The sequence below is a fragment of the Neodiprion lecontei genome, chromosome 6 (assembly GCF_021901455.1).
Source record: "Neodiprion lecontei isolate iyNeoLeco1 chromosome 6, iyNeoLeco1.1, whole genome shotgun sequence".
In the NCBI taxonomy this organism is placed as follows: Eukaryota; Metazoa; Arthropoda; class Insecta; order Hymenoptera; family Diprionidae; genus Neodiprion; species Neodiprion lecontei.
This window is the reverse complement of record NC_060265.1, coordinates 25,463,664-25,476,986: the sequence shown is the minus strand read 5'-3', so window position 1 is coordinate 25,476,986 and position 13,323 is coordinate 25,463,664. Positions and strand designations below refer to the sequence as shown.

Genomic DNA, 13,323 nt, shown 5'->3' with positions numbered 1-13,323 from the left:
CGTATTAAAGATTTTAATAGAAATCGAATGATCCGGCTGTTTTAATGCACACCACATCGGATTTGGATAACGGTCCAAAAGTCAGCGACATTAAGAATCCAAGTCTACGTACGAATCGCGATACGAATCTGATATTTTCACTTCAACGTTCGCCAATATTGGCTCCGTGATTTTGAATCTCGGAAGAATTGGTTGAATTTTGAACCGTTAACCCGGTCTTTCGATTCCAGCATCACGCGTTTGCAGCGACTTTATTGTTTCGGCTCTTCCGTCAGCGATAAATAATTGAAGACGTACGCGTGGTGGGAACAAAAGGCTGTAAGCTGCGGAGATATCCTTGGTACCTACAACCCTAGGCCGCGGGTACGCGGATGAAGGGAGTAAATTTCTTCGGTGCCCTCGAGCACTTGGTTCTCCGTCGACTCCGCTCCCCATGCCTGACATCGTTCGGTCGTTCGCCGACCATCCACCACCCCACGTCTGCTGCGCGCTCGTCCGCATCACTGACTTTTCATTTAACTCAATATTCGATTTTGATTTATGGGACGCACTTGTCGGCTTCCGTACCCGACCACCCCCCCACATACTTCTCTGATATCTGTTCGTACAATTTCTCTTGAAACCAGTTTCGAGGGTTGCTTTTGACCGCAGTTCTAGATACGCTTTCCCGAATTTACGTCTACGTGGGTCGGAGTGAAATCTCAACGAGATACTTCGTCGTTATTAGATTTTAGAGCGTTTAGATTTTCCGAGAAATCGAAATCAGGTGGAAATACCTAATGCCCGAAAAATATTGAACGAATCGTCAAACTGTCGGTTAAATTTGCATGAAATCTTTATTCACGTTTCTTCGAAACACTCGACAAGTTCCAGCAATTCAAAGCATGTATTTTCCAAAATTTAATCTACCAGAAGTAACAACATGCACGCAGATAGAAACGCCGTGCTTTCAAGGAGCTTTTTCCTTGTATGACCCACGACGGCCAACTTTGAGAGAGAGAGAGGAAGAAAAAAAAGTAAATACAAGGTGGCCGACGGCGATGGGTGACTGCGGGAAAAGATGAACACGTCAGGGGTTGTATAGTATATACAAAAAATATTCGATTGACACACACGTCGCTCAACTTGATTGCTTCGGTGGCATATTCCTATTTACTTTTCAATGAATAATTTCAGGTCGTAGTGTGATTTTTTTTCTTCTCCTCCTTACATTGATTTTTTTTTTCTCTCCCTCTCTCTTCACACCGTAGCTGCGTAGTAGCCCTGCAACGTCTGCAGTGACTGTCGAATAGGCTGATAAGGTGGAAAAAAATTGCTTATGCTACTCGAAAAGAACACAGAGAATATAATAACCTAGCGTTTTTATCGATGCAGAAATTTTGCCGATCTTGCATCCGTCGCGACGTTGTTTGCTTGCCGCGCGTGAAGCTCGAGGATCGTTCGCTGAAGATAGAAAGAGAGAGAGAGAGAGAGAGAGAGAGGAAAGAAAGAGAGAAATATAGTTTTGAATATTTTTGTGGGAAAAAATGGATATTTCCGGCTATACAAACGGCGATGCGAGCATCCTCTATACAGCGTGCATAAAGGGAGCAGAAAGTTTTTTGACGTTCGTCTGCAGAATCTGATTTTCAAGTCGAGGTGACGACGATATAGATTCGAGGGTGTTGAACAGAGAGACGCGTCCCGTAGCGAGCGCGGAAGCTTTTAATATATTCTACGAAAGGTCTTACGAGCGCAAAATTTAATTCATGAAAAGGAATGAAATTTTCCACAAACCCTTCGGCGACCACCACGAGGGTCGAAAGGATCTAACGAACCAAAGAATTAGGGTAGATCGCTCCACCGCGGAGTGCAAAAATTTCATCCGAGCTTGCACACTTGCACCAGTCCTATGTAAGTATTCCCAATGTGAATATTTCAAAGCGCGTATTATTTGATAAGTTCTGTCGGTGCTGGCTGATGCACGGATATAGGGGCTCCGGAAACGAAGCGGGAAGGTGATAAGAAGAGGGAAAAGTGGCGGCGTCGCTCTCTATCCACTTTCGATATTGACAAATTCGTCAATTTATTTTTACACTTTTTACACGAGGAAAAATCCCGTCGTCTCGGGATCGGAGAAAGAGACCCGCCGCGCGTTTTGACGGGGACAATTTTTTAACCCTCGACTAGTGTGAGAAGAGAAATTTCGGTAAGGAGCAGGTGTTTCTTCGGGCAGGGTGATTTCGGTATAAATTACAATTACAAATTAGATCAGACCCGAGGCAGCCACTGGGTCCTAGCCATGCCTAGAGTGCCTCCCGGGGCGAAAGCTCGCGCTCTGCGCGAAAAGGTCGCCCCCCTCCTTCCACCCCCGCACATCTACATGCCCTAGGAACCCTGGGTGCTCGTCACACACACGCGCAGCAAGCTTATTCATAGGTCATCTCAATATCTATACCGGAGGATGCTGACCGCCTGCAATTTGCCAAGCAGGTATCTATATCTGTTCATATATGTGCATGCATACTAGCTGTATTAGGCACGTACCGAGTCGGGTGTGCTCGGTTCCGATTAACCTCCCGATGATGGAAATTATTCGGTGGAAATACTCGGGAATTAGTATCGAGTAGAACGCTGGGGATAAAAATTCGGTTCTAATACTGCAGGATATAGTGTGTCTTCGCAAAAAAGACGTAAGACTCGACTATGCGTTATATCTGGATCGTATCCAATACACCTATAGTACAAAGTTGAAGAGCGTGAGAGGTAGGAGAAAAAGAGTACGCAAAGAGCGGAGGAGAAAGTTTCTCCCCGTCTGAGAATCTCTTCTTTGCAGTAGCTACCGAATCAAGGAATTTCGCAGCCGGGTGACCCGGCGTCTTGCATAATTTAGCGACATCGATTGAGCCTTATAGTTACGAGGCTCAGACCGTTCTGTTTCAATTTGTCCAATCACGGAGACCGTCTTAAATATTTACCGAAAATTCGTCTGGCGGGCCTTCGCCGCAGATTACATGTTCCGGCCTACAAACAGCCCGGACACGACGATAAATTTGAAGATGGAGGGTTCGTCCGGACGACGGACTCTTAGGTACGGGTGATACGTGCACGAGAGAAGGGACGCGGTCGTAACTCGTAATCTGCAACGCGTTAATCAGAACCTGAGGGACTGATAAGAACGGGGAAATAAAGCAGCTGACGCGCGTGTTCGAGTCAAGAAAGCTGCGGGGAGGAAGATTCAGGGATTCGTGTACTCGAGCTGCGGCTGAGAAGAGGTTTTTTCTCGGTATTCCGTAGAGTTTGACATTTCCGAGGAAGAAAAAGAAGCCGAGAACTACCCAGACGGTGAAGCTGAAAAGCTCCTCTGGCATTAACGCCGAGAAATGATCAGGCTCTTTGCTTATATGTTTTCTTTTCGAGTTGTGTATACTTCGATCCGTTAATTCCTTGAATACGTGGGATTAGAGAGGATACCAAAAGTGAAAACGTGATTTGTCAAGTGAGTTGCGTACGCAGCGTGTTACGATTGTTACAAGGTAATACCGATGACGGAGAATTTCGTTCCGATATCCCGTATACCAGAAAGAAATTCCGCGAAAACACGAGATACCGTTCCTGACGTATATCCGATAATGTTGAAAGTAAAGTGAAGTAAAAGTCTAGGGTCGCAGGGTATTACGTGGTTGAATTACCAGGGAGGATTTATCTCGCCGGTTGTTCGATTTGAGTTAAGCGTTACGGTTCCGTGACACGCAGAGGAGTAGGTATTAGGAGAAGAGCGGGGCTGCTTGAGAAAAAGTAAATTATAAAGAGAAAAAAGAAAAAAAAGGGGAAAAAAAATAAAAAAAAAAAAAAAAAACGAAAATAGAATGAGAAGTAAATCGTTCCGCAGCATCCCTACGCGGCGTTGTAGAAAATGAGAAAGAAGAACGATCGAAGTGCAGCATCGCGTGCGTGCAGCGAGATCTGTCTCTATACATATACACATATTTTCCAGGGTCTTAACGGCTAGCGGGGAGAAAATTGAGATTGCGTTCCAAAACTGAGTTATTTCCGTCACTCCTTCCTCCGTGAATCGGTGTATGTGTGTGTGTGTGTGTGTGTGCAGCCGCACACGTCGAGAGGCTTTACAACGCCTGGAACAGAGATTGTCACGCGTTGCCTGTCCGTTCGCTCTTACCGAGATTTTTCTTCGCTTCCTGGGAAACCGGGAACAAGTGACACGTAGAACATGCTACACGGGACACTAGAGACGTGGAGATCGGTGGCTGAGAGCTATTTGTAATCTATTTGACGCTACGTTGACACAGCTGTGGACTAGTGGAAATCCGATTTTCACGTCAAATCGTCGATGGTCTCGAGTAAACGGGTAACTCTACCTGCAATAAAGCATATTCGCACCTACGATCGGCAAATCGCGAATCGCACGGATCACTGCCAGTGGGGTCATAATTACGTAAGAATTAATTCATTCTTTCTCCGATTAATAGACGGAGTGGATTGCCTTTCAGTGTCTAAATGTATTTACAAGGCCTTGTCGTTGTGAAACAAAAGTGATAACGTGTTGTTTTGTTGACTTGTTCGAATAAAGTCGACCGCTTGTAACGAGGCCTGAAACGAGAATTACGTTTCTTTTTCTTCGACACATTATGCAACATCGATAGCTTGCATTTTGACAGTTTTAACGCTTCGAGCTGTCTGATTAGTCGTTCGTTAATAATTAAAATTGACAGAAGAAGCATGAAGTATGAAACGCAGCAAGAAGTCTGAAATAACGCAGAACGGATCCCGGGAATAACACGCACCTAGGTACTAGTTGTACTCTAGATGCAAGAGTGAATAGATTTGACTGACAGCTATTTTCGGCTTGTCTCCAGCTCTCGACGTTGCGCAGATGGGGGAGGAAGAGGCGGGGAAATATCTGAAGTATTCCATACAGTGCCTGAAGCAGCGTAAGCGCTCGTCGTTAATTATCCTTCTATAGAATCCATTCGTCAAATGGAATTTCCCGACTTCTGACGTCATTGTACAATTTATATAAAGCGGCAAGTCTGTCGTTGACACGCGAAAGGTGCCGGGGCTGTCCTCCCTACCTCGAAATTCGCGGAAAAGCTAAGCGACTTCATCTCCGTCGACCTGCAACCCCGGGGAAATTCGAAAGGGACTCTTGAGATATTCGAAATCTATTATTATCTGGAGAATTAGCGCCGCCCCGCCGCGTCGGACGGGCATGTATTTAATAGAACCCCGCATCCTGCACCCTTTGTCTATACGTGCGGTTAACGATATCATCCACTGCCCCACCCCGAGTTCGGATCTCTCCGTTACCCCAAATAACTTCGCTACCGCGAGTCCTGCAGGCGCGGACATTAATTTCCCGTTAGACCTGGTAACTACCCGGACCGTCATCACCACCCCTAATCTTAACGATTCCGAAGATCGTCCGAGGAGAAAGAAAAAAAAAAAAACTATAGGTGGAAACTCGCTCGGCGAGTGATGCGCGGTGTTGTTGGTTCTAAGCTTTACACCTCGCCTTCTCGTTTTCTTGTCGTTCTTTCCGACCCTCTTTATATCAAGGGGTTCTTTCTCGTCCCTTATAATTATCGTCCGTGTTTACTTGGAGAACTGAAATACAGGCATTCTATAACAGTGTTCAAAAAATTCATCAATTCCGTATAATGTGGTAAATACGTATCAATCGCGTCGTTCTGTCTGTAAATCTGCAGGTAAACCGCGATCCCTCGCAATCACGGTAGACAAACAAACGCTCACGAAAATTCATATATATATATATAAATATAATAAATAATTGCTTTTTTCGACATATTGCCGGGTATTAAAATTCCCTCCGCGGTCCGAAAGCTTTCGTCAAATGTCACGTAGGTACACGATACTCGTCGTTGCGCCGCGACGTAGAAAAAATGCAGATACCGTGGCGTACGTACGTACGTACATAAGTATACGTATTCTGTGTGCACAATTACGTAAGTAGAAACTTGTAAACACAATACGCATAGAGAATGAATTCCATCGCCTAGTCGCGTTGCACGTGTGCCATGCATCCGTGTATCCTCGTTACTGTTGTTGGTGTGGTTCCATTTCGCGTTCCGCATCAGTTCGAGAATGAGAATGAGGATGAAGATGATGATGAGAATGAGCGAGGCGGCCGACTCCCTCTGCCGTTATACACGAGAGGGCAAACATTAGATTCGCGTTAGGCTAGCTCAAAGTCCTGGGGAACTTCCAGAAAACCTGGAGAATTTATCGGAACGGCATCGGTGATATAAAGGGAAAAGAAGATATCTCTGAACCCACGCGGGTCGAGGGGCGAATATGAGGTTTTTGCTGCTTTAATTCTGATGAAAATCGCCAGGGAAGAATATCCCAGGTACACCCGAAAACGATAGCGATTCAATTCTTGTTGAAATTCGGAATAATTTGACGGTGTTGCGCAAAGTTTTCAATTCGAATTTTACAATGAGTACGAATTATCGAATTTGCGCAAGAATCAACTCCCAATCGCTTAATGCGGTTCTATAATCGTACAACAACGTGACTGCGCAGCTGGGACAATAATAAACGTCCAATTCTCGCATAAGCTATACTTTATGCAGGTCAAAATAATACGGTGTACGAGTTGATGATTTGCGTTTAGTAGACATGCAATTTTCCGCACGATAGATAATAATTAACTCAGCGATATGGGGGAAACTTTTCAGCGAACGTATATTCACGAATAACATGTACCAATCATATTTCCTCTGATGATGTAATTTGGAACTGTACGACTTACGATTACGATCATTTTGAAGAAACGCATGATCTAGGTGGTATACCCGACGATCCAACGTCAGCGACGTATGCGTAAGGGTTCAAGTCGAATGGATTAAAAGAGGAAAAATTACAACGTATGACAACTCAAAGCATTAGGTTAGGTATGGTTGTGCATTCCAATTCTCGAACCGTTAAGTCAACGGAGTCCAGTGTGCAGTGCGCCGACTAAAACCAACAATGACACGAGTGCGTACACGTGTCCTTGGAAGGTCAGAGTAGTGAGAGGAATTGGAATTAATTTTGAGGTTGCGGATGAACAAAGAAGACGCAAAAGGCGTAATGGCACTTTACATAACGGGAAGCGTTTGAAGGCCAGACGTAAAAACCAGAGAGTGTATTTGAACGTAGGACGAGTAGACCTGGAAATTTCCAAATTCCATTCAAATAATCGGCTGGTCATTCGTGCATCACTTCATTTTCATAGCAAAAATGAGCGTAAAGAAGCGTGACAGAGATACGCGAAGAGGTTTTTATTAACTGACACGCGGTCGCGGTCGGTGCGGTAGATAAAATTTTTGAACATCGTACTTCCATTAAACGAAAAGAAGAGTAAAGAGCCCTCGAAATCTTTGAAATCGGTTATTACCCCTCCTCATTTAGGCACAGAGTAAAAAAGCGGAAGCCGGAGAAATGGAAGCTGCATGGCATAGCAGAGCGAAGGAGAACGGAGAATGAATAGCCATAATTTCGCGGAAGGAAGGAAGGAAGGAGGGAGGGAGGAAGGCAGGCAGGAGGGGCGTCAAGTGAACTTTTTTAGAAAGATTACAGACTGATAATAATTCAACCACGACCGGGGTGGAATTTCATTTCAATTCTAAGTTCTCCGCACAGCCCCTTCGCTCGCTCTCGCTACCTCGCTTTCTTCTCAAGTGTTGTACCGCAGCCAGGGGTGGTGGTTATAAGTCACAGTGGCGGCGTAACCTGGCGAATTTCTACTCAGCCTGCACGGCAGCGTCGATGCTTTCAGAAATCCAAAGGAACCCGTCGCCTCAACCCACGCACGACAATCTCGGCATCGCAGATTTACATCCCGAGAAACATACCCGGTTTCTTCTTATCTACCAGCAGACCCTCTTATAAGGAATCGGTACGCGTGGCTGCAATTTATTCTTAGCCCATCGCCATTTTTTTATATCCATTATTTTATACAATCTATCGACAAATTTTAAATACAGTAATTCATGTGCCTACAGGACTCCAAAAAATGACGTACATATTAGATGTAAAAGAACGCGGGTCTGCGATCATCGTGTGCGTACAAGTAGGTGTACGTATAGTCTGTAAAAGGGAAACGAATGAGGTGCAAAACGGAAATGTGAAAAGGGGAAAAAGAAGGACAAGAAGGAAAGAAAGAAAGGAAGAAAAGGGAAAAAATGATCGGATTTGCGAAATGGAAAGTCGGGGGTCCTATTTTCGACCCTCCGGTGTACGTTCGTTCGGCGTATGGATGGGTATAGGAAAAAATGTAAATTTCATATTTTCTCGAGACGGTGAGGTTGCGTCATACATACGCAAGCGCATAGATCACTGCCATGATTGTCTTATACATATATACGTATACACGTATGCATACATCTATAGCATGAATCTCTCCTTATATTAAACTTTTTATTCTCACGCCGCCACGCGGTATAAGGTAGCGTTAAAATTTTCCATCGTCGCGCGCGCAAACTTATCTAGAATTGTTTGATATTCTTTCTGCACCCTCCGATTTTTCGCAAACTCTCATTCAGAGTTACGTGCTTTCCTTTAATCATTTTCATACAGCCGTGCACCTCTGATGGTATTGCGCAGGAATATGCGCGTCGATCAGTTAAAAATTGATGGGGAAAGAAAATAGGATTCTGTGCGGCAATACTGATAAAATAAGGGATGTATCTAATGTACGAAAAATGTATAGCATATTAGGATTAACAGTGTTTACTATAGGAATAGAAATTATTCCACTGGAGTAGAAATATTCGCAGCGATAATTCGAGCACAGATATAGAAAATCTTTTTACAACAGGTAGAATTTTGCGAGTTTCGCTACGCATGAACAGCCTTGGTTAGATTGCTCGTACCCGGTAAAAATCTTGCTTCTGTAAGTAAAAAGAAAAAAAACACAACTCTTTCTGTGACTATACTGACTCTAGAATACTCGGTGAAAAAACGATTCTCTTTGCGATTTCGATTTCGTTGGACAATTGGGATCTGATACATCCGTTTCTCTCCACTTTATCGTACCTACATACGACTTGATACCCGCTGCAACGAAATCATCTCCGATCCCGAAAAAACAAAGGGTGGCGAAGGATCGAAGAAGAAGTAAAAGGTAAAAGGTTAGGTTTGTCGTTCGAACCGTCACCCGGGGAATTCGGCGTATAGGTACGGGGTATACATAGAGGTGTTTGACACACGTGTGCATCCACTTATGTGTATGTGTGACACGTGGGTATGGGTCCCCATAAGGGATGGCAGAAGGGGTGAAATGTGAGGTAGCTAAGGGAGGGAGTGTAGGATACGCTTTGTCGCGGTTTGAATATAGGGAATCGCAAATGTATGCATGGTATATACGTTATGGCGTAACGCACAAAACTGGTATATAATACATATGGGGTATGTAACGTATTACATAGAACAGAAACGCATGCGGAGAGGCGACATTACGCTGACACCGTGCCGTATGTGTAACGCTGCATATACATGCGTATATACATATACATATATATATATCACGTCGAAGGGATTTAAAGACCGTCCCAAAATACGTGTGAAATTAGCATTTACAGACGCAAATGACCCAATTGAAAACATGTGCTTGATATTAAGTGCATAAAATTATGCGTAATCGCTCGCTCAAACGGCAGCTGTTGCCCATTTCTTCGACCTGATAAAGCCATTCGGCATTACCATAATGTGTTTTGTAAAAACACTGAGAGGGGAACAGGTAGCAACAAAAATTTGAAAAAACAAAGGAAAACATCATTTTATGTGCGTCGCGTTTCATCGCGCTGATCTTTTTATTGAATTTCTATAGCGAATGTTACCACTACCATTATTTTTTCTATTTAACTAATACTTGTGTAAAAAAGTCAAATCGTGCAAAATAATGAGAAAACCAGCAGTCTTATGATGGAATAGTGAAATTATGTCATAAAAGAAATCGTAATAATAATAATAAGAACAGAAAATCTCATTAGCATAAATGAATTTTTAACGCGAACCCTTTTCCGAAAATTTCACGCGACTCCTGAAAAATCTACTCCCTAAATTCCAAGTATATCAGGAAAACGATAAGTATAAGACGCGACGTTTCTTTTTTTTCCGTTCAACTTCGATCATGCGACCATATTTTCAGACCGCCTCCACGAACCAGCGTCAAACACATGCAGACCGCCGTGATTTTCACGCCCCGTATAATATTGCAAGAAAGCGCGAATCGCGATTGGGTCGGATAGAGGATGAGGAAAGTATTACATTATAGGTACTATTGACCGAAAGAGGGTGCGTGAAAAGCCCGCATTCGACCAAACGAATCTTCGAAAAGTGGATGTTTTCTTGGTTGAACAATTCTCGGGGAGAGATAGCACCGCCCCCGCACATATGGAGGTATATTTTTTCAACGAAGGTCAGAGCTCGCGAAGCGGAGTCAAAGTTCCGTGACCCGTGACACGGAATGAGAATCACTGATCCAAGCTTCCTTTCTCCTCACTGGCTGGTGCCGTGTGACGTCATCGAAAGCGATTCGAATCATTCCCGGGTATACCGCAAGACTCTTCCTCCTCCTCCTCCGTCTTATCGAGACACGCGTTCGGAGAATCGTCAGGGGTTATTGTTTGCGTGCGAATGAGTAGAGCGGAAATTGAACCCTTTTGATACGAATAGAGCGGTTTATCAGCTTCGAGGAAGAGCGTTGTATTCTTGAACGCGTTTCAGGTTGGTTTGCACCTTTTACTAACCAAAAGCCATTCCCGATTCCCCATTGAAATTCAATGTCCATTGAGGAAAATGTCGTCTATCTTCGCTTGTGAATACACCACGCCCAAGACGTTAAATCTTACGGGTTAACCCTGCTCTATACAGATATAGATATAATATAGTGTTATGCCATATATTATCATATAACGGGTGAGATGTTCTACTCCGAAAACAGGCAAAATTTTCGGAATAAAAAGCGCGTTGTGATTTCACCCCAAAATCGTGCAATACCTCAAAAAGTAAATACGAGAAAAATAATATTATTCCGTTTTTCATCGGATTCAATGTTACTTGACAAAACTGACCGTCTTGTAGACAACTTTTCACCTTTCTTTTCTCAGCAATTACATCGTCATTCTCGAGTGTCAAGGGACATAAAATTTGAAAACTACGCGGTTTGAGGCTGTCAAAAGGGTTGCTGGTCTCACGGTTTACGATGTTTGACAATTAAATGACCACCCAGTATCTCAGCTACGTTGTTCCATATAACATAAGGATATTGTAGGCAAAGACCTCCCATAGATCACGTGGGTCTTACGATATGGAAATTATTCTACTCGGCGCGTAGGAGGATGTCGCGAAAATTTTGGTCGTAAATAATGGGAATTAATGATTTAAACGATGCAGCAGCGTGGTAGGTATATGAATCTGAGGTATTTAAAGTACCGCTACGGTTGTTACACTCATCCCCGTTCGCATCGTATGCACAAGGGCAAAAAGCTAATATCACTTCCGGTTAGGTTCAACAATAAAATGCGAAACATAACGATCCTTCTCCCCATTTTTTCTGCCACCGCGGGAAAGTTACCGAATTTTTTTCGGACGTGTGTGTGTGTGTGTGCGTGCGTTTCGTTGCTCACCAAACTGTTTCACTAATTCGAGATCATGAATATGCCGCGTTCTTTCGTTGACGTAGGGGTGGTTTTTTCAACCCTGCGTGGAAGGTAGAAAAAACACAAGAAAAAAAAAACGGGGAACAATTGTTTGCCTTGTTTAAGCAAATGTTAAAAAAAAATGAATACCTCTGGAGAATAAAAACACACACGACAAATTTCAACAGAGAGTAATTTGAATTCTAGCTGTCACAGCGAAAAGCTGGGAGGACGAAGGAGATGCAACAAAAAAAAAAAGAAAAAGAAAAAAAACGTTGGATGAGGGAAGGTATTGAAGGAAAACCCAGCTGACGATGTATCGAATTTCTTTGATAGTAAAATTTGATCAAAGAGACCTTTGAGGAATGTTTTCTGGCCTCACCCACCATCGTCTACTGCAAGAGGGGTGAAATTTATTCCACCTTGTATCTTTTCTCCTTCAACTGCTGAGGTTGACAAAGAATAAAGCCTCGCTAATGGTTCATCTATGCATAATACACACACACACACACACACACACACGTGATCTTGGAAGAGAAAAAATCACCGGAAATCCGGATGATGATACATTATATGTTTCAGGTCTATCGATTATGCTAGATTTATGCAGCGACATTTGTTACGAGTTGAAAATCATTTGTTACAGCTATGAAAACTGATATGAAAAATACATTTCTCCATATTTCCTTTGACAAAAATCCGATGATACGAACACAACGCGAAGTGTTACGATGTTCAGGTTATAGAAAGTGAACGAAAGAATGAGGAAAACTAAAAGAAGAAGAAACTCACCTTGTAAAAGGATCAGGCGTGGTGCACAATTCGCTCAGCATACAGTCCAAATCGGATGCAAGGGAATTTAGCAGCTGCAACAAAAAATGGAGAAAAATTATACCGGCAAAGTCGACGAAAAATATATTATACAACTGTATATTATTGTACGTGTTACACGGTATTAAAAGTACGCGGCAGGTATACAAAAGTAGATAAAGAAATGCAGACACGGAACCTGACCGAATGCGAGTCTGCCTGCGATACTTTCAACGTCGCGTGATTGCATCTAAAAAAGTGGGAGAAAGGAACGTCCACGGGATTCCCTTTCCTTATGGGAATGCCTGCAGGGCGAGAAGGACAATATCTGCTTTAAAACAAATATGTTCATACTTCATAGTTTGTGCCATTCCTTTTATACGTCTGTACGTAGTATGGATCGTAGAAATATGGATACGGTGAGTAACTGGTAGCTTCCTTACTTCAGAATCGTCGTGAGTCACATCCTCCTTATACCAAGAAGATCTATACTTGAACGAATGTGAGTATGCCTAGCATATACTCATCCACGCGTATTTACTCAAGGAGAATACACGCATGCGCGGATGTGTATTTTACTATTTACACACATCTCGCAGCTTATTATAGAGTCATGCAGTGCGTACCTACCTGTATCGAAATAAGAATCGCCGAAACGATATTACTTGTTTGCAGCTTGCCTTTTGTGCACTTTCTACTTCTTTCATATTTTCCCCAACTCCTCTTCCCACGCAGTACGATTTTACAACGGATCGGATATAAAGTTGCAGGCGCTACGAACGAGTGATGCGAAAATGATTAAACAACGTTGTTATAATATGCCGATGATTCGTCGGGAATCTTTTCATTATTGTACGCTATTGAAAAT

At 43.2% G+C, this 13,323-nt stretch overlaps 1 protein-coding gene across 7 annotated transcripts in view; it reads right to left on the bottom strand.

The window, feature by feature from the left end:
• LOC107218220 (protein sprint) overlaps positions 1-13,323 on the bottom strand; it is a 101,593-nt gene that overhangs the window by 46,883 nt on the left and 41,387 nt on the right. For all 7 annotated transcript variants that reach the window (XM_015656029.2, XM_015656027.2, XM_015656028.2 and 4 more), the window contains one exon: positions 12,438-12,511. In XM_015656029.2, the coding sequence (XP_015511515.2) occupies positions 12,438-12,511 (74 nt within the window). The remainder of the gene's footprint in view (positions 1-12,437; positions 12,512-13,323) is intronic.